At 42.5% G+C, this 24,427-nt stretch overlaps 1 protein-coding gene across 6 annotated transcripts in view; it reads right to left on the bottom strand.

Annotated features, from left to right (window-relative positions):
- PLEK (pleckstrin) overlaps nucleotides 1-24,427 on the bottom strand; it is a 62,369-nt gene that overhangs the window by 1,346 nt on the left and 36,596 nt on the right. For 2 of the 6 annotated variants that reach the window (XM_085308447.1, XM_085308448.1), the window contains 10 exons: nucleotides 19,976-20,170; nucleotides 19,098-19,308; nucleotides 16,413-16,570; nucleotides 13,141-13,296; nucleotides 9,548-9,729; nucleotides 8,293-8,384; nucleotides 7,340-7,524; nucleotides 6,094-6,198; nucleotides 2,871-2,954; nucleotides 528-618 (listed from right to left, as the gene is read on the bottom strand). In XM_085308447.1, coding sequence (XP_085164573.1) covers nucleotides 528-618; nucleotides 2,871-2,954; nucleotides 6,094-6,198; nucleotides 7,340-7,524; nucleotides 8,293-8,384; nucleotides 9,548-9,729; nucleotides 13,141-13,296; nucleotides 16,413-16,460 — 943 coding nt within the window. In that variant the 5' untranslated portion in view covers nucleotides 16,461-16,570; nucleotides 19,098-19,308; nucleotides 19,976-20,170. Of the gene's footprint in view, nucleotides 1-527; nucleotides 619-2,870; nucleotides 2,955-6,093; nucleotides 6,199-7,339; nucleotides 7,525-8,292; nucleotides 8,385-9,547; nucleotides 9,730-13,140; nucleotides 13,297-16,412; nucleotides 16,694-16,721; nucleotides 16,904-19,097; nucleotides 19,309-19,600; nucleotides 19,819-19,975; nucleotides 20,171-24,427 lie in introns of those variants that run through there. The other 4 variants (XM_085308453.1, XM_085308452.1, XM_085308450.1 and 1 more) reach the window with 4 other exon arrangements.

Raw genomic sequence — 24,427 nt, 5'->3', positions numbered from 1 at the left:
TGCACATTCYACTTTCAAGAGACTCTGTTGAACTGATCCCCAATTGTGGAAGGATCTGCAACCTTGCAGCCAGGTCATATGCCTCAAACCCAGCAGTGCCTTGCAAGCTACAGAGAAAAGACATTTAAGCTCACTTCACAGAGAAGTCTCTGGCTCTTTTCACACCTGGCAGTGCAGCCTACACTGGTGTTGAGATGACAGACTTCCTTGCCAAGAATGACAGTCTGTCTCTCAGAGAGACAAAAATGCCTGGAATGGATGTCTTTATTCCTTACAGCAATAGTTAAGCATTGCTGTTGCCAAAAGAGATAGTTTTAGCAGGGGATAGAATATATAGAGTAACAATTCATTGGCATAACCATCTCTAACCTTCTATCTTTATCACAGTATCCTTCTCCAGTAATTAACACATCAGTAGAGAGCCTAGCTACTAGAATTATTGAATCATTGCAAATAGATTGTTTTTGACTCAAACCATTTATGATTTCACACAGACAGAAAGGATGCACTAAAATGTATCACACAACTCTTTGAACATGGTTCCTTACAGTCTGGCATATCTTCCACTACTGTGACCACGCAGCCCCTCAAGTGAATTGCTCCTAGTGGATCTTCTCCCTAGGGTGGATAGGAAATCAGAATGAAATATATTTCCAAAACCAATCACATGTCAACATCTGACTACAATTCCATAACAAAAACAAGAATATTTCAGAACTGAACATGTCATCTCTGAAAAACAGGGGATCCTCAGACTGTGCGGGATATTGGGTGGAGGGGGGAAGACCTGTGTGTGAATCTCTGCTGAAATTCAGGGTCTGCAGAATATTTTTATCTCCTGAGTGAATATGCAAGAGGAAGTGTGGGTTAAACAAGTGGACAGTGAGGCGGCTTAAGAACTGGTTGAAAGGCAGAGSTCAGAGGGTCRTCATCAGTGGYGTGGARTCTAGTTGGAGGCCYGTGGCTAGTGGAGTCCCCCAGGGCTCAGCACTSGGTCCCATCCTGCTCAACTTCTTCATCAATGACCTGGATGARGGGACAGAGTGCCTCATCAGCAAGTTTGCTGATGTTACCAAGCTGGGAGGAGTGGCTGACACACCTGAGGGCTGTGCTGCCATTCAGAGAGACCTGGRGAGGCTGGAGAACTGGGCAGAGAGGAACCTCCTGAGGTTCAACAAGGGCAAGTGCAGAGTCCTGCACCTAGGGAAAAATAATCCTAGGCACCAGTACAAGCTGAGGGCTGATCTTGTGGAAAGCAGCTCTGCAGAGGAGGACCTGGGAGTGCTGGTGGATGACAAATTGACCATGAGCCAGCAATGTGCCCTTGTGGCCAGGAAGGCCAATGGTCTCCTGGGTGGCATTAGGAAGAGTGTTGCCAGCAGGTGGAGGGAGGTGATCCTGCCCCTCTACTCAGCCCTGGGGAGGCCTCATCTCGAGTCCTGTGTCCATTTCTGGGCTCCCCAGTAGAAGAGAGACATGGAGCTCCTGGAGAAAGTCCAGCGTAGGGCTACAAAGATGATCAGAGGGCTGGAGCACCTGCCCTCTTGATGAATGGCTGCGAGAGCTGGGCCTCTTCAGCCTGGGGAAGAGAAGACTGAGGGGGGATCTTATCAGTGTGTACAAGTACCTGAAGGGAGGGTGTCAGGGGGATGGGGACAAACTCTTTTCAGTTGTCCCATGTGACAGGACAAGAGACAACGGGCACAAACTGAACCACAGGAAGTTCTGCCTGMASGTGAGGGGGAATTTCTTCCCTGTGAGAGTGATGGAGCACTGGCACAGGTTGCCCAGAGAGGTTGTRGAGTCTCCTTCTCTGKAGAYMTTCAARGCCCGCCTGGATGCAACCCTGTCTGACATGCTCTAGGTGACCTTGCTGAGCAGGGAGGTTGGACTAGATGACCTCCAGAGGTCCCTTCCAACCTTACTGATTCTATGATTCTATGATACAAGCCCTGTGCCAACCATAAGCTCTATTTCAATTTCATCAGTGAATAGAAAGTKTAGATAATCAGAAAGAAGAATAGACCTTAGAAATGCCTTTATCAAGCAGCAGAAGCAACTATACCCTTACTTACAATTTGGCCTTCTTGCATGCCTCAGGACTGTGACAGCCAAAGAACACATAAAAAAGCATTTTTGCTGGCATAAGCCTGAAGCAAGCAGTCTCTGTGCATTGACATATCTCAGCCCTTTCATGGGGGAAGCCTGGAGTGGGAGAAGCATGCTGGGAMTAGAGAGATCAAACTCCTCAAGGCTGATTCTCCAGTGTGTCTAGGCTGCCTCTGCCAAGGGGGACAGGCATAGCCTAAAGCACCTCTAACTCACAGCACAATGGCACTGCTCCTGCAGCAAGGCAGGGCAAACTTAACCCTGTGGGCTGAGCCTGCCTGAATGCTAGCTTTGTGGGACAGGCTTTGCTCATGGTAATGCATTTCTTGGGGCAGACTTTGGCCCATYGTATTAACACAAAAATGGAACACCATGACTCAGCCTGACACAGAAAATACTTTAGTTATAAACTGCAAAATGACTGCACTGTTTTCATTTGCTCTTCTAACTTTGTTAATTTTAATCAAATGAGAGTATATCTTTATTTTCATTAATCACAAAGAAGAGGTGAGAGCACAGTTYAGTGCTGCCTGTTTCCCAGCTCTGAATGGCACTTCCCATCCTGACTTGGCAGCTTGGGAAACCATCCTTCTCTCCACTTTTCCAGAGAGCTGCCAAGCAATGTGAGCACAAATAGTTCCACTTGGCCTTCCCCATCAGACATTCTCAAGCACATATTCCATTCAGATATTTCTACAAGAAAAATTTGGCTTTAGCCAAAATAAACAGAAATAAACAACAGTTGAYCAAATGTTTCTTACTCCAGCAGGATCATAGTAGTGAAGATATGCAGGGTCGTCTCTTAAAACAAACTTTCTCACTTTCCAGTTTTTCCTCCGATGTCCCTGGAAAAATTCAAAAACATGGATGTCATGAACTGCTTTGCCTACATGTGCTTACAGCCAGCACATACCCATACCCCCCACACACATGAGAGAACACACAAATATAGAAGGGGAAAAGATGAATATTTTGCACAAAAAAATACACAGTGGAGCAGGGACTTGAATCTGGCCTTTCTGCATCCCACCTTACTGCCCCAAAACCTGGGCTATCGAATTAATTTCTCTTTTTTTCTTTTTGTACAAAGTGAATTATACACAGCTCCAGTATGAAAGATTCTCCTAAAAACATCTCAGAGCTTGGTAGTTATGACACTCACATAAGATCTGTGAGGCTTAGGCTTAAATGCTTGCCACAAAACATGTCTGTGAAATATCTTGCAGGTAGGCATCCTGGACTATTGGCAACAGTGATCTGAAGGCCCCTCTCCCACTGCAAACAAACAGGAAAAAAAAAGCCTAAACCGGCTCACGCACAGAACTGCTGGAGAGGGCTGATGGCTCAGAAACTCAAGCAGAAATACCACCACCTCTCAATATGGAAGTAGATGCCTCATTGCTTTTAGCAGCAGGGTTCAGATCCTAACCATTCTTCTCAGTATCTCTTACTGGCTAGTGTAAGAAGCTTTCCCACCAACCTGTGACCTTCCAGTAACACCATTCTCAGGCATCCAGCCCTCCCGGGGTATCGCCCTGAGCACTGCAATGTGCCTGGTCCCTGAATGCCTCCCGCACAGGTGAGGATGACACCTAGAAAGAAGTCAGGTACAGCAGACCAAGCACAAAGTCTGCACATGGATTTAACTCTAAGCTGTGTAGGCACCTAAATCATATTATCAAAAGCTGCCTTGACCTTTAGTCCACCAGCTCCAACCAGAGCTGATYTGTAAGTGCTCTCTAGCTCTTGGAGATATCATCATATAGCTCAGCATGGGTCACAGCTGATGACCTCATGGACTTGTGGACCCCAAACACTCATGGACTATGTCCAGTTCATCCAGCCCTACCCTTCTCCAGGAAGCTGGGAAATGCTTCCTCCAGTGAATATGCACACCCTGCCATTCACAGCCTGAGTGTGATGAGTAACCACAAAAGCTGCAGACTGTGAGATAGTCAAGGGATCTGGATCCTCTGATCAGGCAAGCTTGACCCAGCTGTACTYATGTTGTGGCACTCACATCAAGGTAACCTGGGGAACTGGTTCACAGCACTTCACAACAGATCCGGATTTTCCCCAGCCATCATGTCAGTCTTGAAAACAGGCATTTGCAGCAGAAGCAGTGACACTTCCAAGTAATGATCCGCAGTTCACAGCAGGCGCCCATAGCCAGACTAACACTGGTAGAAGGCTGTTGTGAATCATTTCCTCTCAGCACTTCAAAATATTAGTTTCTCAATTAACTACTGCTGTTTGCAAGGGAGTTCTTACTAACTAAACAGAGATGAACGTGACAGGGTAAACGTTAGCAGAAAGACTCATACCTAACTTCTTCCTTTCTTTTGAGTACTGTGGTTGAGCAAGAGAAATACAAGTGAGCAGCACCAAAAATTACTTATATTCCCAATAGATATTTTCTGGTATCACTCAAGGCACCAGACTTCAAGAGGAAGTAAGTATCCATTCTAAAGTACTGGCTCCTATGTGAGCTAGCAGGAGCATACACACACACAAAACATTAAAAGGTGTTTTTTTCTCTCTCAGTTCCCCTGAAAAGGSGCTAAGAGAATGTTCAAAGAAGCAGCAGCACAGCAGCCACTMTCTCTCTTCAGTTAACAGTACTACAGACATTTTAACAGCACCCATTATACATTACAATGACATCTATGTGCCCTGGTATCTGCACCTGCACAACAGTTGAAGGAAGTCCTGCAACAGGTCCTAAGGCTCCAGCTGATATGACTTAGTGATTCATACTATGGACATTAAAGATCATGCAGAGGTGACTTAAACAGTTTCTGCTTCTAGCCACTTCTGGAGACTATAGCCCTTGCCTAAACTACCACTGTTCCCAACCCAGCCTAATAATTGCAGATATCATCARTTTAATACTCCAGGCCCTCACAGGAACTGAGAAGAGCAGACATGCAGCCTGTTCTACTGATTCTGCCACAGGGATAGTATCATCCAGCAGAGAGGTAAGATGAACAGCTGGATTAATACTTAAACTGCTTCAGCATAACCTGACAGAAGTCACAAGTCATTCTCTGAAAGGGGAGTGGTATTTAGAGACACAGAGTTGTACCTGGTACAGCATTACCTGCCAACCTGCAGCAGAAGAGCTCAGTGCTACAGCTGTCTTACATCTCTTTTGCTTCAATGCTCAAGTGAACTATCATCCCAGTGGGCCAGTTTGAGCAATGCTGGTCACCCTCATAYTGCAAATACATTGAAAAACACCCCTGCACATGGTTTTGGCTTGCTCTCCTACACAACTGGGTTATCATATCACACCAAGGGGTGATTCATCCTCTGAGAGGAACCTGGGTACTCATCAGAGCTCAACATATGCCTCACCACTCCCAGACAGGGCAGCAAATTTAAAAAGATCTAACATTACAATACTTTATAATCTTATCCTACRGGCTTTTCTGTTTTCCTACTCCATCCTGTTAAAATAACTGGAGAATCCTGGTCCTGCTTTTGCTTTGCTAATATCTGATTGCAAAGGCGTTAGTAAGGACCTTATACTGACATTCACTCTCTGGTTTGAAGTTTGACTGGAAAGGAAGACACACAGTTATTTTCCATCCTCTACAGATGGGAAAGGATCAAACATTAGTGACTAAGAGGACTTATTTTTCCAGGTATGATGAAAAAGATGGCATCTGAATATAGTTTTGTGTCCAGAGGGACACTGCATGGGGGCCCTTTTTACTTGAGTTCAGTTCCAATTATTTGTCACATCTTCTGATTAAGCATTCTTTCTTGTCAAGTTAAGACTATAAACTATCTTAATATTTTGTAGTAAGAGCAATAAACCTTGCAAAGTTTGACACAAGTGCTGCCATTTTGGTACAGAAATGGTTCTGTGTAAAGGGAAGTGTGACACAGATTAAACCTGGCAAGTGTGGAAATGTACAAAAATACCCTTGTATTCATGCAGCATCATTCCAGTGACAGAATGGAATATAAAATACTGACCTGTTTCAGTAAGCATCCTTGTTTGACCACCATGCCTCTGAATTCCTCTTTCAAGACCACATCATCATCGCTAGAATTCCCCTCACAGAAAAAGCCACTGTCTGGCTGCATAAACACAAGAGAGATTTCAGAAGTCACACACAACTGCTGTATGTATACGTACATGTATAATATGGCCTTTCTTTGGCCCCCTTCCAGCCTGTTTTTTGCCAGCCAAGAATCAAGCCTTTCACTGGAAAATTTCCTAGTGAAGCTGAGGAGCTCTCCAAGTCACCATGGAAGCATTTTAGTATGAGGTGGCACTGCACACCATGGATCTCACTGGTACTGACTCAAATTGGAAATCAAGGTGAAAGCAAGCAGAGTGCACACGGACTACCACATGTCCAGGTAATAAGAAATTCTGATGGCCAAAACTGCTAGCAGTGTCTATGCTTCCATTTCTGCCCAGGCAAGATCTCCTTACCACAGAGATATTCTAGGAAAACAAATGAAATGATGGGAGATTCATTTTGCTGAAGTCAAATSACTACATGGTAAACATAAAGAGAATTGAATATTTAAATATTCTTACTTGGCAGAAGGAATTCATTTTTGTTAGCCTAAGTTCATAAGCCAAATATCTTTAAAAGAGTATTTAGCCATGATTGTGATATTGCAAGTTCTTGTAATCAAAGCACGGAGTATGAAGTACTAAACTGAAAAGGCTAGACAAGCCGTTAAGGACAGGTGGTCTGGCTGGGGATATTAAAAAAATAAGTTTGCCTCTTTGCTCACAGTCAAGCCTGTGCCACTGTGTGCTGAGTCAGATCTGATGGCTAAACACACAAAAATGAGTTTGCAGCTTGTGCCACTCCAGGAAATCACATGATAATGAATTACTCCCTTCCCTGGCCGTTGAATCATCATCGGAATTTTAGTGGTCACTGCCGGTGGTCACCAGCAATGCTGGTTGTCACTAATTTCTGGTCACTGCTGAAACTGCTGGGAACAAAATCTAAGTTAGAAAGAACCCAGCTTGACCTCAGCCCTCAGATCACACTTAAAAAGGGTGTGAGGAAAACTGACCGCTTACAAATATTAAACTGAGCAACTTCATTCTGAATGCCACATAGAGAAAGGAAATGAACATGGATCTCTCTGTCTCTAGACAATCCTTCCTCCAAGACWTAAGAAACCCAATAAACCTGAGAAAGTTGAGCATCTGACAGGCTGAGACAAGAGAAAACCAGAATATAACACTCACAAAATAATAATAGGCATCGCTGAGATCTAAGAAGGGAGTGTCTGAGAGTCCCTCTGCAGCAGCCTTGGACGTATCCCCTGCAGGCTGTAGGTAGCCTTCATTCAAGAGGGAAGAGGCAAGCATGAGGCCCTCTTTGCGATTTCGGATGGAGTTGCTAGATACTAGCCAGTCAATCACACAGGTGCCTGGTTACAAGGGAATCAACAAGACTATTAGCCACAAACCAAGACAGACATGAAGAATGCTAACAACACACAGGCAACAAACCTACTCCATCTATTCACCAGTCTGCTAGAAGTTATTCTCAGGGACAACAGAGAGAGCTAATATGGAGAGGTGCCTTGATCATCCAGTGAGGTACAGCCACCATGAGTAACGGGAGRGGGCCAGCAGAACTCTTGAACATTGTACCTCAGGGAGAAAAGAGATGGAAAAGGATGCAGGGCTGAGCTGGGAAACCTCAGTGTTAGGGAATGAAGAAGCACTACAGACAGCCAAGCCTGGAGAAGGCAGTCTTCTGAGCTGCTATGCCCTGACATAGCATCTTAGAAATGGTGACTGTTGACCTTAGCACCCACAGATTTGACTTGGAGCAAGACAGGCATTACAGTGTGGCAGTTTGTTGATCAAGAATTCAGAGTGGAATAATTCAGCTGGAGCTAAGTGTGTTATTCAATTTTCTGCAAAGACTTATTTCAATCTTTCTGGCACTAGTTCTTTTTCAGGGCAGGGTATAATACCTGCCCTCCTCTCTAGCCTACCATGGCCATATCTGAACAGCTTTTCAAATTTCATCCTTTGAGCATCTTCTGTGCTGATTAAGGAAACCTCTGACAAATTTTCTTCTCAGACTTCTCTGTGTTCTCAAAGCTTAGAGCTATTTTTGTCTATCTTTGCCCTCTTGGCCCTCTGCCCCTTTTGCTGTGTGAAAATGGGGAACAAGATCTCCTTACCTGTAAAGCAGTGGTTGAACACTTTTTTATCTTTTTCCAGCTTTAACTCCTTTATTCCCTTTTCAGGATCTTTCATTGAAAGGTATAAAGCACTGTGCAGAAAAAGAACCACAGGAACTGTTAGAAAACAGAAAGCTTTAGCCAACTGGTACAATAGCCCTCATTTACTGAGGTCCTCATATTTTGCTGGTATCACAATCTCCTGTAAAGTTGGCTGCGCAAAGCCTTGAGGTCTCACCACATATCTACCACAGCTGCAGGAGCAGAAGAATAAGTACACAAAGGCCAGGGCCTACCCCATCCCATTTTGAGACTAGAACAATTTGTGGTGACTGTAGTGTGAACAGAGGAACACCCACAGCTGCAAGCTCTTTTGCAGGGCCCTGCAACCCCAGTGCTGATACAAGAGCTCACTGATTTGCAATGTTCCCCCTAAGGTCCTTGGCAGAGCAGGAGACCTGCAACAATGACATCTCCAAAGTCTCCACGCTTTCCGAAGCCCTGAGTAATGTCAGTTACTGCTGGTCTGATTTCCTTCCTCTCACCTGCTTTTCACTTGCTCAAAACTCTAATTCCTTGGGGCTCTGAAGTGATAAGCAGGCCAAATACTAAATGCCACAGGCCAAGTCCTATGGATTGGTATTCAGTTAGGGCGACTCTCTGCTGAAACCAGTGAAGTTGATTTAGTTAGAACTTGGCCCTATGTAGTTTTATAGCTCTCCCAGGAGCACTGCAGACTCATTCGTACCCTAGTATTTACTCCTCAGAGGCAGAAAATATGTTGTCTTTTCTTTATAAACCAGAGACTAGCAGATGGCTTCCTGTATATGCCCTTTATCTCTCCTTGGCTCCTTCTGCCAGCTCTAAGTTCTCTGTCAGACCCCGCTCTCCCTCCCTCATCTAAGAATTATTGCTAACAGCAACAGCTGTCTGGAAAACAAAGAACAAGTTTAAAATATTTTTTACAAAACACAGTTGTATAAAAATGCCTCTCCTGAAAGAATCATAATTTTGGTTGGCTATCCTTTTGCACTGCAGTGTGCTCAGAAACCTCCTTATCAGTAAAATCCTTTGACAAATAAACATGTTTTGATAAAAAAAAAAACATGTTCAAAAATGATCTTCCCAGTTCTGATTGCTAGCTAGCTCATTTCTACCATGCTTTGTCCCCTGAAACAGTTAGTCATGTAGAAAGGACTCTGAGGGAAACTGGATAGGTAACATGGACACACACATCTTCCATATGAGAACAAACCTCAGGTTGATTGTTTCAGGCAGTCTGATCGACTTTCTTGTGGATTTTCTAGCAAATCTCTGGCCTCCATCTATGCAATGAATAGCTTTCTTGATATCCCGTACCCAGGCATCTCTCTCCTCCAGGTAGGCAGCTTGGAAGAAATGGTCCTGCTGTTTGGCTGCAGTGAGCTTGAAAACAAACTGCAATGATAAATGATGTTTTTTAAAGTTACTTTTTTGTAGCCAGATAAGTACAATTACTCTAGTTTCATCACTACATATACAGCCTACCTGTGTTTGAGGTCGTATGGAAAATGTCTTAGATCCACAGTTAACACCAAAAAACTCTGCAGAAAAACAAGAACTCACTGACTCCCACTGGACAGTCCAGATGTTGTCAGTTCAGTCAAGGCACTGACAAAGCTGTTGACTTTAACTTTTGCTGTGAAGTTTAACAYAGCTAAAAGACTGAAGTGCCCAGCCTCTGCAGGCTTACAGTGGGTGTAAGCTTGTCTTAATGTAGAGGTGTGATCATTCTTAAGTTGGACAAAAGCCTGCATCATGCTGCTCAGTTACTGATACACTGGGTGAGAAATGCACGCAATCATACTGGGGAGGAACTGAACAAAGTTGCAGCCTAGCACACCTTTAAGGGCTTGGTGGGGAGATGGTATAGTCAAACCTTAGCTACACCTTACGATCACTGCCTATTAAAACACATTCACAATGATGGAAATACTGTGTTGCTAAAAAAGAGATAATAGATCTTTAGAAAGGAGTTTTAGGCAGGAAAAAGCTCACCAACCTYAAAAAAAGAAAAAGCCACACAAGCTTCAGATTGCTTGATCTCGTTTTCATTCAGTGATATTCTGGATGAAAAATCTAGATTTATTTACTCAAACAAGAGGGCTTCCACTTCCYTTAAAATATAGTTTCCCGCAAGTGGAATTGTAATTTGTTCCATAATTGTATTAGAATAAACACAACAGATTTTGATTGTCWTATTTAGTGGGAATCTAACTAAAAATGGCAGGCTAATCAGCAGGCAGAGAGCATGGCTTTGTGAAGGCAAGTAGAGACTGACATCAGAGGGTAAAGCACAATGAATCTACTGCAATGAAACCGAAACACCATTTACAAGTCTACTGAAGCCTGCTTTTGTACATGGTATAATTCTGAGCTTCCCCAAAACAAATCTTTCAGATCACTGCCAATGGTAAACAAATTCTGACACCCTGAAATTGTGCAGAAGTCCCACTGTCTTCAGTGGAAGAAAGATTTCAAAACTGCAAAGCCCTGAATACTCAAAAATCCTTTTCAAACAAAAAAGTAACTGACTCTTTTCTGACATTGCTTAGGTTTCCAGTAAYACCCACCTTCAGTGAACAGTGCTTGTTTAAAGTAACCAGGCAGATCTCTAAAAATCCAAACAGCCAAGAGTCATGCTAACACTCTGCAACACCAGAACGGAACAAAGTGCAAAAGCAGGTTTAACCAAGGGGACAATTAGGGTTCTCTGAATGGAGGAACTGAGAAGCAATGCACACTGAAATGTTAGAGAAGCTTTTTTGTTTCCAGTACACAGAAGAGACTAGAAAAGCTTTTTTCCTTCCACCTCTAGCTATCAGAAAACTTAGACCTCTAAGCTAAATATTCAAGAATCCTCTGAAATTGGTGAAGAGGTTAAGTTTCAAAYTCTAGAATATCACATTAAGCAATGATCAAACTTCAGTTGTGAACAGCAGTGATTGGATGTTGAAATAAAATCTCAAAACATACAGTCAGCTATAGCTCTGCTTAGCAAATCAAAGATTGCTTCCTTTTCTCTTTCACCTCAGCACCTGCCTTTGGGCAACTGGTTTTAAAAGCGTGTTTGTGAAGTACCTTGTACATAAATTATTGGTTTCAGCTAGGTCTTAATGCAGGGATACAATCTGATTTAAAAAGCTGAAATATAATCGGATATAAAAGTCTGTTCATTGTTCGGTATTCACTACTCCCAAACTGGGCCCAGATGAGTGAGACTAGACTTAAAGCTGACCTAACAAGAATTATCACACTTCTCAGAACTCCTGTCCTAAAAACATACTTTCATTTTTAGCCATAGGAAGTGAACAAGTGAGAACCAAAAGGAACCAGAATAATTCTCAGAGAAAGCAGAACTGTATGTTTTAGCATGTAATCAACTAGAACACAGAATGGAACACAGAAGCTTTGAATTCAACAGTAYAGTAAATCTAAAAGTAAATCTATAAATCTAAGATACTGTATTTTCAAGGAATACATCAATAGATTTAGGAATATTGGGAAGTAACTATTTAAAAGTAACTTAAAAGAACAGTCCCAATGACAGGTCCTACCTCAGTGAAACTCATAACCAGGAACTGTATTTCCTTCTAATAGTGAACACAGCACATGAATTTTACATGCTAGCCCAGAAGGCGTAACCTCATTGAAGTTGAAAGCAAGCTCCTCACAGGCTTCAGCCACCCTCTGCTCCAGACTCACTGCAGCATAGCCTCTGCAAACTAGTAAATCCCCCAGCAAACCCTCGGGCAAGCAYAAATCTCCCTCACTCCGAGTTCAGCAGACATTGAACACTTCAGACCTTTTTATTTTATAGCATGTACATATGCTGCTGAATTATCTTTTTATTGTTGTTAAACGTGGTAATGACATTTCCAAGCAACTAGTACAGACCAATATTGATTTAAGTTTCAAGTGCTCCTGTGGGAGATTAGAAAAAAGAATCATCTGTCTGGAAGCAAACGCTTTGTGAGGAAAGCTTGATTTCTAGTCTTACAGCATAGGATCTATGATGCTCTTGAACATAGTACTCTCCCCACCATGAGTTATAGCTCACATGTAGAGTAAGGAGATCTGTGCTAATTGATTGAGCCAGTCTAGGAACACAGTTTCAAACCAGCAGAATTAGATTTAAATGTGTGCAGATCTATATATTTGATTTCTGGTCCTTTATTTGGTTATTTAACGCTCCTGCCCCATGCTATCATCATTAGACCTAAGTATGTTTCGCCTTTATTATTCTTGGTTTGCAAAAGAGGAAGTCAAAGGTAATGTGTGACTAATACAGATTACATGAATATCAAGTATATGGGGATGGGCAGTTACCAAATGATAATGGAACAGTTTGAAATCACTACTTCACTTGCACRTTCATATTAGAACATTCACCTCCCTCCTGTCCAAGCAAGCTAGTCATTTCTCTTTGATAATAATTAAATGTTTCCACTGCTTGTGAAATAAAGTTTCCCATACTTTTGTTCTGTGGCTATTAGCAACTGGATTTATATTTAATAAATGGAGCTGCTCTGTTCAGCTGCAAAGTGTCCCCAAAACAGTATAATTCAGCTCTGCTCTCCAACAGATTCAGAGATCAAAAAAATCTCTTTCTGAATCACTCCTCTTCAAATATCCTGAATATTTTTCACACYCTTAAACACTCTACAGGTCCAGGTCTGCTTGTTAGCTTCTATGACTAGTCAGAGTCACAGCCAGAAAAATATAAGGAATCTGTAACCTGCAGCCATGTGCCCCTTCAGTGCCTCCATCAGTATATTAACAACCATTTTTATAAAGGAAAGTACTTACCATTCTTTTGCCAAAATCTTGGCATGGACTGTTAATAGAGCTTCCTTTTAGTGGAATCATCCCTTTGGGGCTGTTGTCAGCCTTCCGCTTGTAAAACTCAATTCCATCTTCTAAGAGCACAATCCACATTGGCTTCCAAGTATTAAACATACTGCCCTGTATCAATAAATTACGATACATGTTACGTCCAGTAAAACACTGTTCACATTATATCCAATGAAGATTTGATCTTCTGGGCAAAATCTGACTGACTCTCTCTTAAAATAACTGTATCTGATGTCTCAAACAGGAATACATACCACAATCACACCAATCTCATCATGCAGTTAAAATGCATTGCTGTTATTTTTGTGACTATTATTATTTTCCCCTCTGGTTGTCCCAACCATGAGTTTTTTTCAAAACTGCACYGTCTACACCAGCAGATATTTATTTTCAGTATCAGTTTGTCTCAATCACTATCTTTAAGATGACATAGCGGCAATACCATAATCACAAAAATTTCAGCCGTGAAGAGGCACATTAGGACTATCTCATTAACTTTGCACATCCTATGGCATGTTTAGGACTTGATGCTTTAACATAGTAAGCTCTTAAGGCCTGGCTGTGTGTTAAGAGAACACATAGGTCAGGATTTCTAGAGGACATGAAAATGAACTGTAAGAGTAATGAATAGTTCTGAGACGCAGATCTCCAATTGAAGGGTGAGAAACTAAGATGATTCATTTCATCTTTTAAAGCTTTTGCTTCCCATTCCTAAAACACAGATGTTAGATATGAGAAATGTAAAAATGAAATCAGGGCCAGATCCTGCATAGATCAAAACACATAGTAAAACTGTCAGGGCTTCAAAGAGGAACTGCCTGTTTCTTGGTGGTAAACGTGACTAAGCGCTAGATTACTGTGACAGTTTGTTGCAACTTGACTAAATGCACTCCTTGGTCCTGTCCACGTAGCCAGCTTCAAAAGTGGTCACAGATTCCAGATACCCCTGTTACTTGCTGCTCAGAGAGATGAATTTCTAGTTACACTGAACATTAAGAGTTCTTCTGAATAGCTACAAAAGAGCACTTGGAGATCTGTGGGCCATCCTTTGAAAATACTGGCTTTTCTTCCTCTGTCTGGCACAATGAAAGTTCTCAACTTATTCCTCCTCTTGTAACTCCCTCCACAGCATCCTTGTCCTCCTCAGACCACAATGGCTGAGCAGTGCTGAAGCTGCAGACAGAAGCAAGGCAACCACCATCATGCTGTGCAAGTGGCTTGTTTTGATTTGTTACGCCCGAGAGCTCTGCAGAGTACAGCCTCATCTGAATTTTGTATTTCTGTGGAGGTAACGTACGCCGAWTTTTTTTTTTTYYCCCCAAAYGAAGCTTTCATCTGTCACATCCTTTTTCCTGTCCTACCTTCCAAAAAAGGCCTTTCACACTCTTGAATCAGACCTAACATTCAGCTACAGTATGGAGAGGGAAAACTATTGGCAGGGAACTTACTAAGAGTGGGACCGGCTTCCACTCTCCACTGCCCTCACTGGAATCAGAGGTTGTCCCACAACTGAATGCTACTTTCCAGAGGAAAACCTCCACACTGAGGGCTCTCTGGAAATCCATCTAAACTGGGAACTAAAAGAAAAAAAAAGGCCCTTATCAGGACACCATATGTGGGCTACTGTGTTTTTTTTAAAAAACGAAGCCGTAAGAGTTCAGTATCTTTGGAGAATCTAAACTGACCCACTGATTGATTTTCTGCTAGGAAATCAATTAAGATGGTGAGCCAAGACAAGAATCACTGTATCTTCCTTTTGTTCCTGGGGCTACCACAGCTTACAGTACTTCTGCTCACAGACAAGTCCAGTACTTCCTGAAGACCAGACACTCTGTGCCAACAAAAGCCACTGCAAACCTGGGTGAGTCTGGCAGTCTCAGATCCACACTATCAGCAAGTCCGAACCCAGTTATATTCTTGTCTGAAACAGCTTGAGAAAGACAAGCAAGTAGAAAGCTTGGTTTTATTTTCCTAGATTAAAATATTTCACTTACTCCAAGGACTGCAAATAAAGATGGGTGTTTTCTGAATAGCTCTCTGAAATCATTAGTCACTATTAAAACACTTCCCTTGGTAGGACTTCTTCTATTTTTAACATCTGCAGCACTACTTAATTAAAAAATGAGCTATTTTCTATGTTTGCTTGGAAGAAGACACAGGGGACACAGGGCCCACAGAACATACAAATGGAGACTTGAGCTGATACAAATCAACACTGAAGTCTGACCCACATTTATACAGGTCACTTTATGTCAGCTAAAGCACTGATCCCCAAGCATATACTCCRTATATGAGGCCACGGGAGCCACAGCTCTGCGTTCTGCTGAGTGTGAATTTGGCTCTTTCTCTCCTCATGACAGCCTAAGTGCAGCTTTGAGATTGCTTTATGCACTTCCTTGCAACAGCAGTGGAAATATAAGCAAGGAGGGGCCTCTCTGCAACACTGGTCCCAAACTAGGAGATCCATCCAGCCTGCTCTTCTCATGGGTGACAGTTTGGTTTTGGCAAGCAGTGATTCCACAGCACAAACCTCCTCTCTTGCTCTGGGATTGGCACTGTTTATTTAGACTGCTGTAAGACAAACTGCTCTCACTAAGGATTTAAATAAAAGGCATAACCTAATGCTGTGGGCTCCACCACAAAAGACTCCACAGCAGAGGCTGCAGAAGGGCAGTGGCTGCCTTCTCCAAAGGGCCCCACGTTCTGTCTCTAGGTTCAGGTGATCTGACCTCTTTGGTCCCACAAACTTTCCTGGCTGTAAATCAGTGATTAAGTGCAACAGAGTAGGCTATGGCTACTTCAAGCTGTTACCAGTTTTGCCAAGTTTACAATAAAGGCATTGGGTTTCTTACCAAAAAAACAAACAAAAAAACAAAACAAAACAAAAAAAAACCCAAAAAACCCAACAACAACAACAAAAATCATTTGACCCAAAGGTGCATCTGGAATGTATATAAAAATGTGTTACCTTACAACATTTTAACAGGATATAATAGATATAATAGAGGCATACAGTAARTGCTTCTATTATCACTAATACTGTATCATTTTAGTCCTAAGAGAATTGTTCTCATTTGCTCCCCCCTCCTTTTTTTTTTTTTTTTTTTTTTTTTTGGGGGGGGGGGAGGATTTTTTTCTAATACCTGAAACCAAAGCAAGTTTCCCTACTTTTCTCTAGCATGTTCAGGCAGCTTGCTCCTCCACTCTGATCAAATCTGCCCACTTACCTTCTTAACCAAGTAGCCCTCCCTTATTCGCATTGGTTCTCGCTCCATGGCTCAGGCAATCCTGGTCGTGGGTCTAGCAGAAGTGGCTCTTCTGGCAGCAGGGTCTGTGAGCTGCTGTTTTTACAGTGCAGCCGTGTCACTTTCACAAGTTCCTCTGCCTGGTAATCACATGAAAACAGGCCCATTTCCTCTTACAGAGTGACAGATAGGGAAACGCAGAAGCACATGTATATTTATAGGTTGCCTCTCTGACACAACAGGCAAGAGCTCTACAGAAAGCACAACTGCATCAAATAYCGCCAAGCTCACCTGCAGAACCCTYGGAAATTAAGCATTAACCAAGAATTCAGGCCCACTCTGCAAACACAAGAGCTCTAGCAAAACAAAGAAGAGGATGGTGTTTCATGCTGCTCCTTGATACAAGCCAAAGGGTCTCATGGACCTGCTTCCAGCTCACCAGCTTTGTCACTGTGTCACTTCAACCCATCTTTGAAGCTTTGCTTCCAGTGCACGTAGTTAACAGCGAGCAGGAGGACCCTTGCTGTTTTAGTGATGATGCGCCCTCTGCTGATATCAGAAACAATCTGTTTATCAGACTTGATCGAGTTTTGGAGTTTAATGTTGAGGTGTTCCATGGATGTTAGTAGGCACAAATGTATCTGACTCTAACATTACACAAAGCACCACAGCACGCAGCTTTCCATGAGTATCTTTTACTTGTCACAGAGCTTATTCAGCTATGTTTGGTATGTGATTGGTAGAAAAAGCATTTTTCAGTTGATATATACCAAAGTCACATTCTTTTTTTTTTCCAAAACAGGAGGAAGGGTGGTGACACACAGGAGGGAAGGGTAGTGACACATAGGAGGGAATAAGGAGGCTGCTGCATTGTCAAGGGCAAAGTAATCTCACAAGCAGAAGACTCAGAATCACCTTCAGAGCTGGGCTCAGGGAGATCAGGGCTGTGCCCAGAGTTACTGTCCGTCTCCTCTGCCTTTTGCAAAGGTCTTTCACTCTGGCAGGCATAAAGCTTCCTCCAAAAAGCAGTGCTCCACAGGCCATGGCCAGTGTCTTCTGCAGCACTCCAATCTCCACTGCTGAATTCTCCCTCCAAAACTCTTTCCTCGGGCAGAAATTCCCGCTCTCCGTATGGCGCTCAGTTAGTCTCAACTTTTAGTCAGGAGTATACAGATGTCTGACAAGGTCTGCACTAGAGGATCAAGTGGTAAGAGCCCTCAGAGACTCTCTAGCCTTTCCTCACCAATGCCTATTTAGTGATTCTCCCATGGTGGAGATTCCACTCTTTCCTAGGCAATCTATATTAGCGCTCCACTATCCCAACTGCTCAATGTTTTTCCCACTGTCTGAAGCAAGATTTTCCCAACATGATTTCAGCTTGCTACTTTTGTCCTATCAACCACGGACAGTGAGAACGGATTGCTCTCTTCTTTGCGGAGGCAGTGTTACATGGTTGCTATGCCACAAAGAACCAATTTCTGCTGGCTAGAAAGCACTACTAGACTGCAGAATTAGATCAGTAATCTGGGTAGTCTTTAGTGAAGCTGCCAGGGGGTTTCCACCTCATGAGCTCCAAAGTCAAATTTTCTGCTTTAAGCCTGCTCAGACATTTTGTAACTAGCTATTCCTTAAATGACTTCTCCAGTCCCATCATCAGGGAGAGCACCTATCCATACAAGCAGTCTCAGGCCATGTGCTTTGTAGGACTTTCTGTCCAAAGCATAACTTTGAGTGAAGTTGTCACAAGCAATCTTTTATATACTTTCAGGTTTTTATTCAAGTGTCTTTTCCAGAATCTAAAGAAGCTTATTATGTTGTCTCTTTGCCCATGTAAGTCACATTATGCCAGGGACTTGATTCTCATTAAAAACCCTAGATTGCAACCAAACCAACCACCCATTAGGTAGTTTGCAAGTCAAAGATTCAATATAAGCTTTTCAATTTTCTGATTGCCAAATATACTTGACACCAGCCAACARATTCTAAAATCATTAGGTGGAGGACAGAAAAATAGAAAATTATATATAGCTTGTAAGCTTCATGCTCTTTGGAAACCAAACAAAGCTGAGTTCCATCTTTGGGAAAACTAAACACTGATCAAAAGCTTTGTTAAAAGCTTTGTTTCACATTGGCAGTAATGAATCTGACTATCAGCCCCAGGATATGGAATGAATTTAAGATGCATTCCTGAGTTTTTAGATGATATAGTTTCAAATTTCTTTATGTTGTTTCCAGCATGGCTCCCTTCAGCTTCTGTAAGCCTTAAAATGATACTTGATGTCCTCCAAAGCTTGTAGACTCTTCTTGTATAATGTCTTTTTTTTTGCCAAGTAATTTCTTCTGCACTAAGAAGGTGGATTATTTCCTTCTCTTCCCTTTCATTCCAGTGGTTCCATCWTTGGGAAAATGTACACTATTTCTGCTCTGACAGAACAGATAACCAAGAAATGCAGGTCATTGACAAAGACTACTCAAACTAAATCTCCTTCATATTTCTGGAAGCCAAATTATCCTTTTATTAGCTGCCTTGAAGCCATAATGCTACACAGCTTGGGGTGAGCATTACAGACCAAGCACTAGCTCACASTTAGCTGCTCCTTCTGTCCTTACCTTGTTGCCCCTCAGATCTGAGAAAAAGAAACCTCTTCCCCTGCTGGAAGAACTTACGGGGTACTAAGAGAGAAGAATCTGCCAGCATTTTCCTCTCTTTAGGCAGTCTTTGCACAGGTCTTCTCCTCAGCAGGAGGAATCTCTGCTCTGCTCTCCAGCTCCTATTAGTTCAGTGTTTGCGCTGAGTCACGAATATAGACCCTACATGATAAACTGATGATAAGCAGGGTCCAGGAACAGCTCCTCTTCCACAGGACATCCATGTGACCTTACATTAAAAAGTGGTTTAATACCAACAGGAAAAGATAAACAAAAAAGATAAACAACAAACTGTGCAAAGAAAACTCAGCCTCTCTTTTACCTGCATGAAAAGCCCCTAGAGATGTGTGAAATGCAATTATATAGTGGCACCCAGCCAGTAACCCCACAATTTACTAGTTACTTAAGCAATTCAAAGCATAAAGTTATCATCTTCCAGGATTAGCTGGAAGCAACTATTTTTATAACATTTATAATATTTGTTTTCTCTATGTTGTTTACACTTCATCCTCAAAGCTCACCTGTTCTTTTGCTAATCTGAGATATGTTACTGGAACAATCCTTTTAACAGTGAGGCTTGATTTCATTTATCACCCATCATCACTTGGAAACCAGCCCTTCATCTTCCCCCAAGCCAAGACATGCTGATCAGTTAAGTCATTCATGTGGAACAASACGCTATTTAGCCATACGGTGGCCATGGTGGGGTGCAAGGGACAGGCTGGACTGCTGATGCAGGTCTTCTCTGTGCAGCTATTTTTGAAGAGCAGCACTAGACATAAAGGAGAGAGGAAGGGCTATATTTCTTCCAGCTCTCCACACAGGCGAGGTCACAGCTTTAATCTGGCAAAAAGAGAAAGTAACTTGCATCATGAAAACCTGCTGTAAAACTTCACCTGTTTCCCCCATTTCTGTCCAAAGTAGGTAAGGTGCGAGATGCGGAGTCATAAACATATGCTGCAATAGCACAACCTGCAGCAGAGCTGATCATCTTAGCTCAGTTTATTGCCAAGTGATCTGTTCTTGCATGGCAGATCTTGCTGCTGTGCTTCTTCACAAAATTCTGTTTTCTGCCACATTAGGGCCTGCTCCTGCAAACATTAACAAAACAAAACAAAAAGTGATCAACTATATCGATTTGAGCAGGGGATCCAGCTGAGAGACTAATGGCCTTTATATCCAAAGCTAAAACTATCCAGACAAATAAATGCATCAGCTGCAAGGAAGACATGAGCAATTGCTTATCTTGCAACATTAACTCCACTGCTCCCAATACTAGCCCTCACACTGCTGTTCTTTAAGTATGTTTGCTGTGCTTTATGCGCCGTAAGGCCACTCCATCTGGTTGTAGAGCACATAGGTTCTCCAGAAATATGCATCATTCCAGCAAATCAAGCTGCATTTCAAGSTAAACTCTCTATCATTACAGGTATCATCGACATCACCTTGGAATACAAAGGTTGTGGGCTGGCTGTCATAAATAAACCATCTTGTTCTGACCTCAGGCACATTTCATACATTTAATTCTTGCAGAGCTATGCAGCAGGATTAGTGTACTAACTGGAAAATGGGAAGGACTACATAAATAGGAACACTGAAAAGCTGACGCAGTTGACGTTATCATGCGTACACAGACCATACTAAGTGGATTCAGGTGAGATGCCAAATGGACATCTCCAGGCAAACTGGGCCAATGCATATTAGCCTTAACATAGGCTACTATGCACACATATTAGCTCTGACCTTTCACTGAATTAAAGTCAGCCTCACCTGTGACTTACTCAGTTCTCTTCTATGGTATTTTCCCTTAAGTGGTACAAGCAGGTGACAAAGCCAAAGCAGGAAAGCCYTAGGGACAAGAGAGATGTCTAGAAGAAGACACAGTAGTGTGAGAAGACTTTCCTTGTTCTGGGAAGAAGAACAAAGATGAGAATGGCTAAGCATGGTGGCTGCAGTTCAGCTGAAGGAGCCCTCCAGCCCAGCATGCTGAGGGGCTTGCTAACTAACAGCCTCAAGAAAGCAAGGGAGACCTCACCTCACATGGAAGTGCTGCAACGTCCCAAGCCTCAGGAAAGGGAATTACCTTAGCATACCTTACTAAACCCAGACAACAGGCTGCGGCTTCTCCAATGCTAGGAGAACGAAAAGTAGATCTGAAGGGTAAAAAAAACCCAAAACCCCCAAAACTGCATATTAAAGACTTAAAAGGTTTTAAAAACAACCAACCAACCAAMCAAACAAATAAAACAAATCTCCAAGGCACATAGGCGTGGAGAACGCAAGGAAGGACATACAACTTTATCTACTTGTTCACGGAAGCAAGTTATTGCTGTGGCTTGAGAGAGTATCAAAATGACGCCTTGCCATAAATGCCATGAAGATATATTTAGCCTTGCATCTTGTAACGGACAGCTCATTTGTTCTGTGCTTCTGGCAAAAACCACACAGCCTCCGTCTAGCTACAGATGTTTGGCTCTTATCAGAACCACAAGCAGTCGGTATCAGAGCACAGTGGGGGCTCTCTCTTCCCCCTGCAGGCCAGGGCACCAGGCCCATCCCACTGCCCCCAGCAGGGAAACAGGGCAGGCCAGACTGGCAATGGAAGCAGCCCAGATCTCCAGACAATTTCAGGGCAGTAAGGTAGACCAGATGCCAGGCAAGGAAGTCAATCCACACATTAGGATCAGGACTAGTGAGCATAACCAGGGTCAGACACAGTCAACTGAACAGGTCCGTACTAAAAGGGCACAGCTGAGGCCATCAGGCTGGGGTCTGGACTAGTGGGCCCATTGCCAGACACAGGCATAGCTAGAACCAAGCTGGAGACCAGCACTCCCACAGCGTCACTAGGAAAGAGACTGACTACCCCAGGCTGAGCTTAAATAGAGCCCCTGGGCCATAGGTGGTGGGGAGTGTTTGGGAGGCCCTGGGTGAGGATGGTCAGAGCCAGTAAAGCTATTAGTGCCCTCAGGGTACTGACAGTTTATCAGTGAGCGAGAAACAGCTTTTTGTGGGGGATTCTTTGTTTTTTTTAATTGTAATTTATCAACCATAATGTTGGCCATTTGAGTAATTCTCCCTGTGAGTGATAAAGTGGGTAGCAGTGCTGCAGCTACAGAACTAATCTCCCAGAAAGGCTTAAGAAAGGCAAGACCCTCTATGATCTACACTGATAAAGAGCATCATCTGGTAGAGGTAGATAACTGAATAAGATAAAGGCATAAGAAGTTATTAGATTGATAAAAAGAAAGGCAATGCCTACATTTAAAATTACTTCCTCATAAATGTTCCACTGTCATAATGTTTCAGTTTCAAATGGTAAAATTGTTTCTTGGTCTATGCATACATGATCCATAATAATGATGCTTTTTAAGTTCTTCCTCATGTTTGCCATTTTGTGCCATAGTGTACTGGAATAAAATCACAAATGGAGTTTTGTCTAGAGAAAGATGATTGTTCAGGCAGAAATAATGGGGGAAAAGCCTYGTTATAGATCTGCCCTTATGCGTACTTGGGAAACTAATTGCAATCAATGCTTTCAGCTACACACAATTTACTACAATGTGATATATCTGGCTCATGAGAGAAGTAGAACTGATCTCTGGCAATAGCCATTATTCTGTACACCACTTTAAGTGACACTACCAGGTTCCTCTTCTAAGGTCTCTGTGGTTTCTTACTGAATTACATTTAAACACAGTGGGAATTGCTGCAAGCAAAACTTTCACCAAGCCACAAAACACAACATTTCTCACCAGAATGTAATGAAAAAAGAGAAGCRTCTTACAATAAGGAAACAAGATATGGAGAGATGCACAGGTGGTCTTCCTTTTTGTGGAGCCATGAGATAATGAGATATTTGTCTATATATAGCAGTTGATGCCTCATCTTAAAACCTGTGCATACCAGTTGATTATCTGATACTTCYAAAATATTTCCAAAACCATTTAGTGTTAGCCTAGACAATGAAAAGTTGGAGGGATTCATTTCACCTAAAGCCTCTGAGGACCTTTACAGTCAGCAGAGATCTAGGTARTAAATTAATGGAGCTCAGTGCATGACTCACATGATAAATGTCGGCCCCTACTGTGGGATGAAATGCTCCTACAACTTACTAACTCTATTGATTAGATGACCTTTCGCTATACAAATTTTAGATGATTCATCAAGCAGCAAAGTAGATCTATAGACAGATGCATCCTACCCTAAATACCTTTATGTCAGGAGGATTTGAGTTAGCCTAACAATACCCAAAAGACAGACACTAATGTTGAAAAAGCTGCTACCATACCATACAGAGGGAAATGTTTTTTTTTTTTTTTTTTTTTTTTTTTTTTTTAATATTTTTTTAGTCTTTTTTGTTCAGTGGGAGAAGCAGTGACTCCATTTTGCAACCACTTCCCCATGGGGGAGTCCCTGCTGCCAGTGACTGCCATGGGAAGTGGGACGTTACTTACAGAACTCAAGACATACATAGTTCTGGGATGGAAGGATTGTCCCCCTCCCTTATCAYTGTGGAAATCTTGCTGTTTGGATACCTAACAAACATTATCCTTAGCTAGATACTTAATCAAGGTAAATACAGCAGGATTTCTGTTATAGTGGTCAAGTTTTCAGCAATATATATTCTTCTGCTCAATGTTCATAAAAAAATTATTCCCTAAGTAACATGCATACGCAGATAAATGCAGCTAGGTAGTATGAGATTTTCCATCTAGCTTTCAAATGCTACATTTTACCAACATGTGTATACCCCAGTTAAAAAAAAATAAAAAATAAAATAAAATAAAAGGTCAGTACAGCACAACTGTAGTTGATCAAGCTGTGAAATTCTCCCCATGAATTCATGAGCTCTGCCACAATATTAAATCAAGCAAGAGATACATTTATGGCCTGAATCATGTGTCAGCTATGAGAATGCTGCAGTTTTAACCGTAAACAGAAACAAACGCAAAATAAGGGAGAGGTTGTACAGGCCTCCCACTCCTGAGTCAAAAGCCATCTCTAACTGGGATAAGATCTATGGAAAGATGAATTATAGTACATCTTTCAATTTCAAAAGTCTCTCTCCTTGAAGAAACAGTACCAGCCACAGCTAGAAAATGCCATTACAGCTAACAAAATAAAGCTGTGAGCTGATACAGCAATTTCAGTATTTCTCCTCTTAAAACAATAAGATTGTGGTAAAGTGGTAAGAAAAGATCCTAGCAGAAACTCTGAACCAAATATCGATGCTACTGAAACGAAAGGCTGGCGAGGCCGGGCAGCAGCACCCCGCGGTGCCGGGCGCGCCCGGCCCGGCCCGGCCCGGCCCGGCCCGGCCCGGCCCGGCCCGGCGGCCGCGGCGC

Source organism: Rhea americana, unplaced genomic scaffold (assembly GCF_003343005.1).
Source record: "Rhea americana isolate MKP2758 unplaced genomic scaffold, rheAme1 scaffold_276, whole genome shotgun sequence".
Lineage (NCBI taxonomy): Eukaryota > Metazoa > Chordata > Aves > Rheiformes > Rheidae > Rhea > Rhea americana.
The sequence above is the reverse complement of the archived record's forward strand: the minus strand, read 5'-3'. Positions and strand labels throughout refer to the sequence as shown.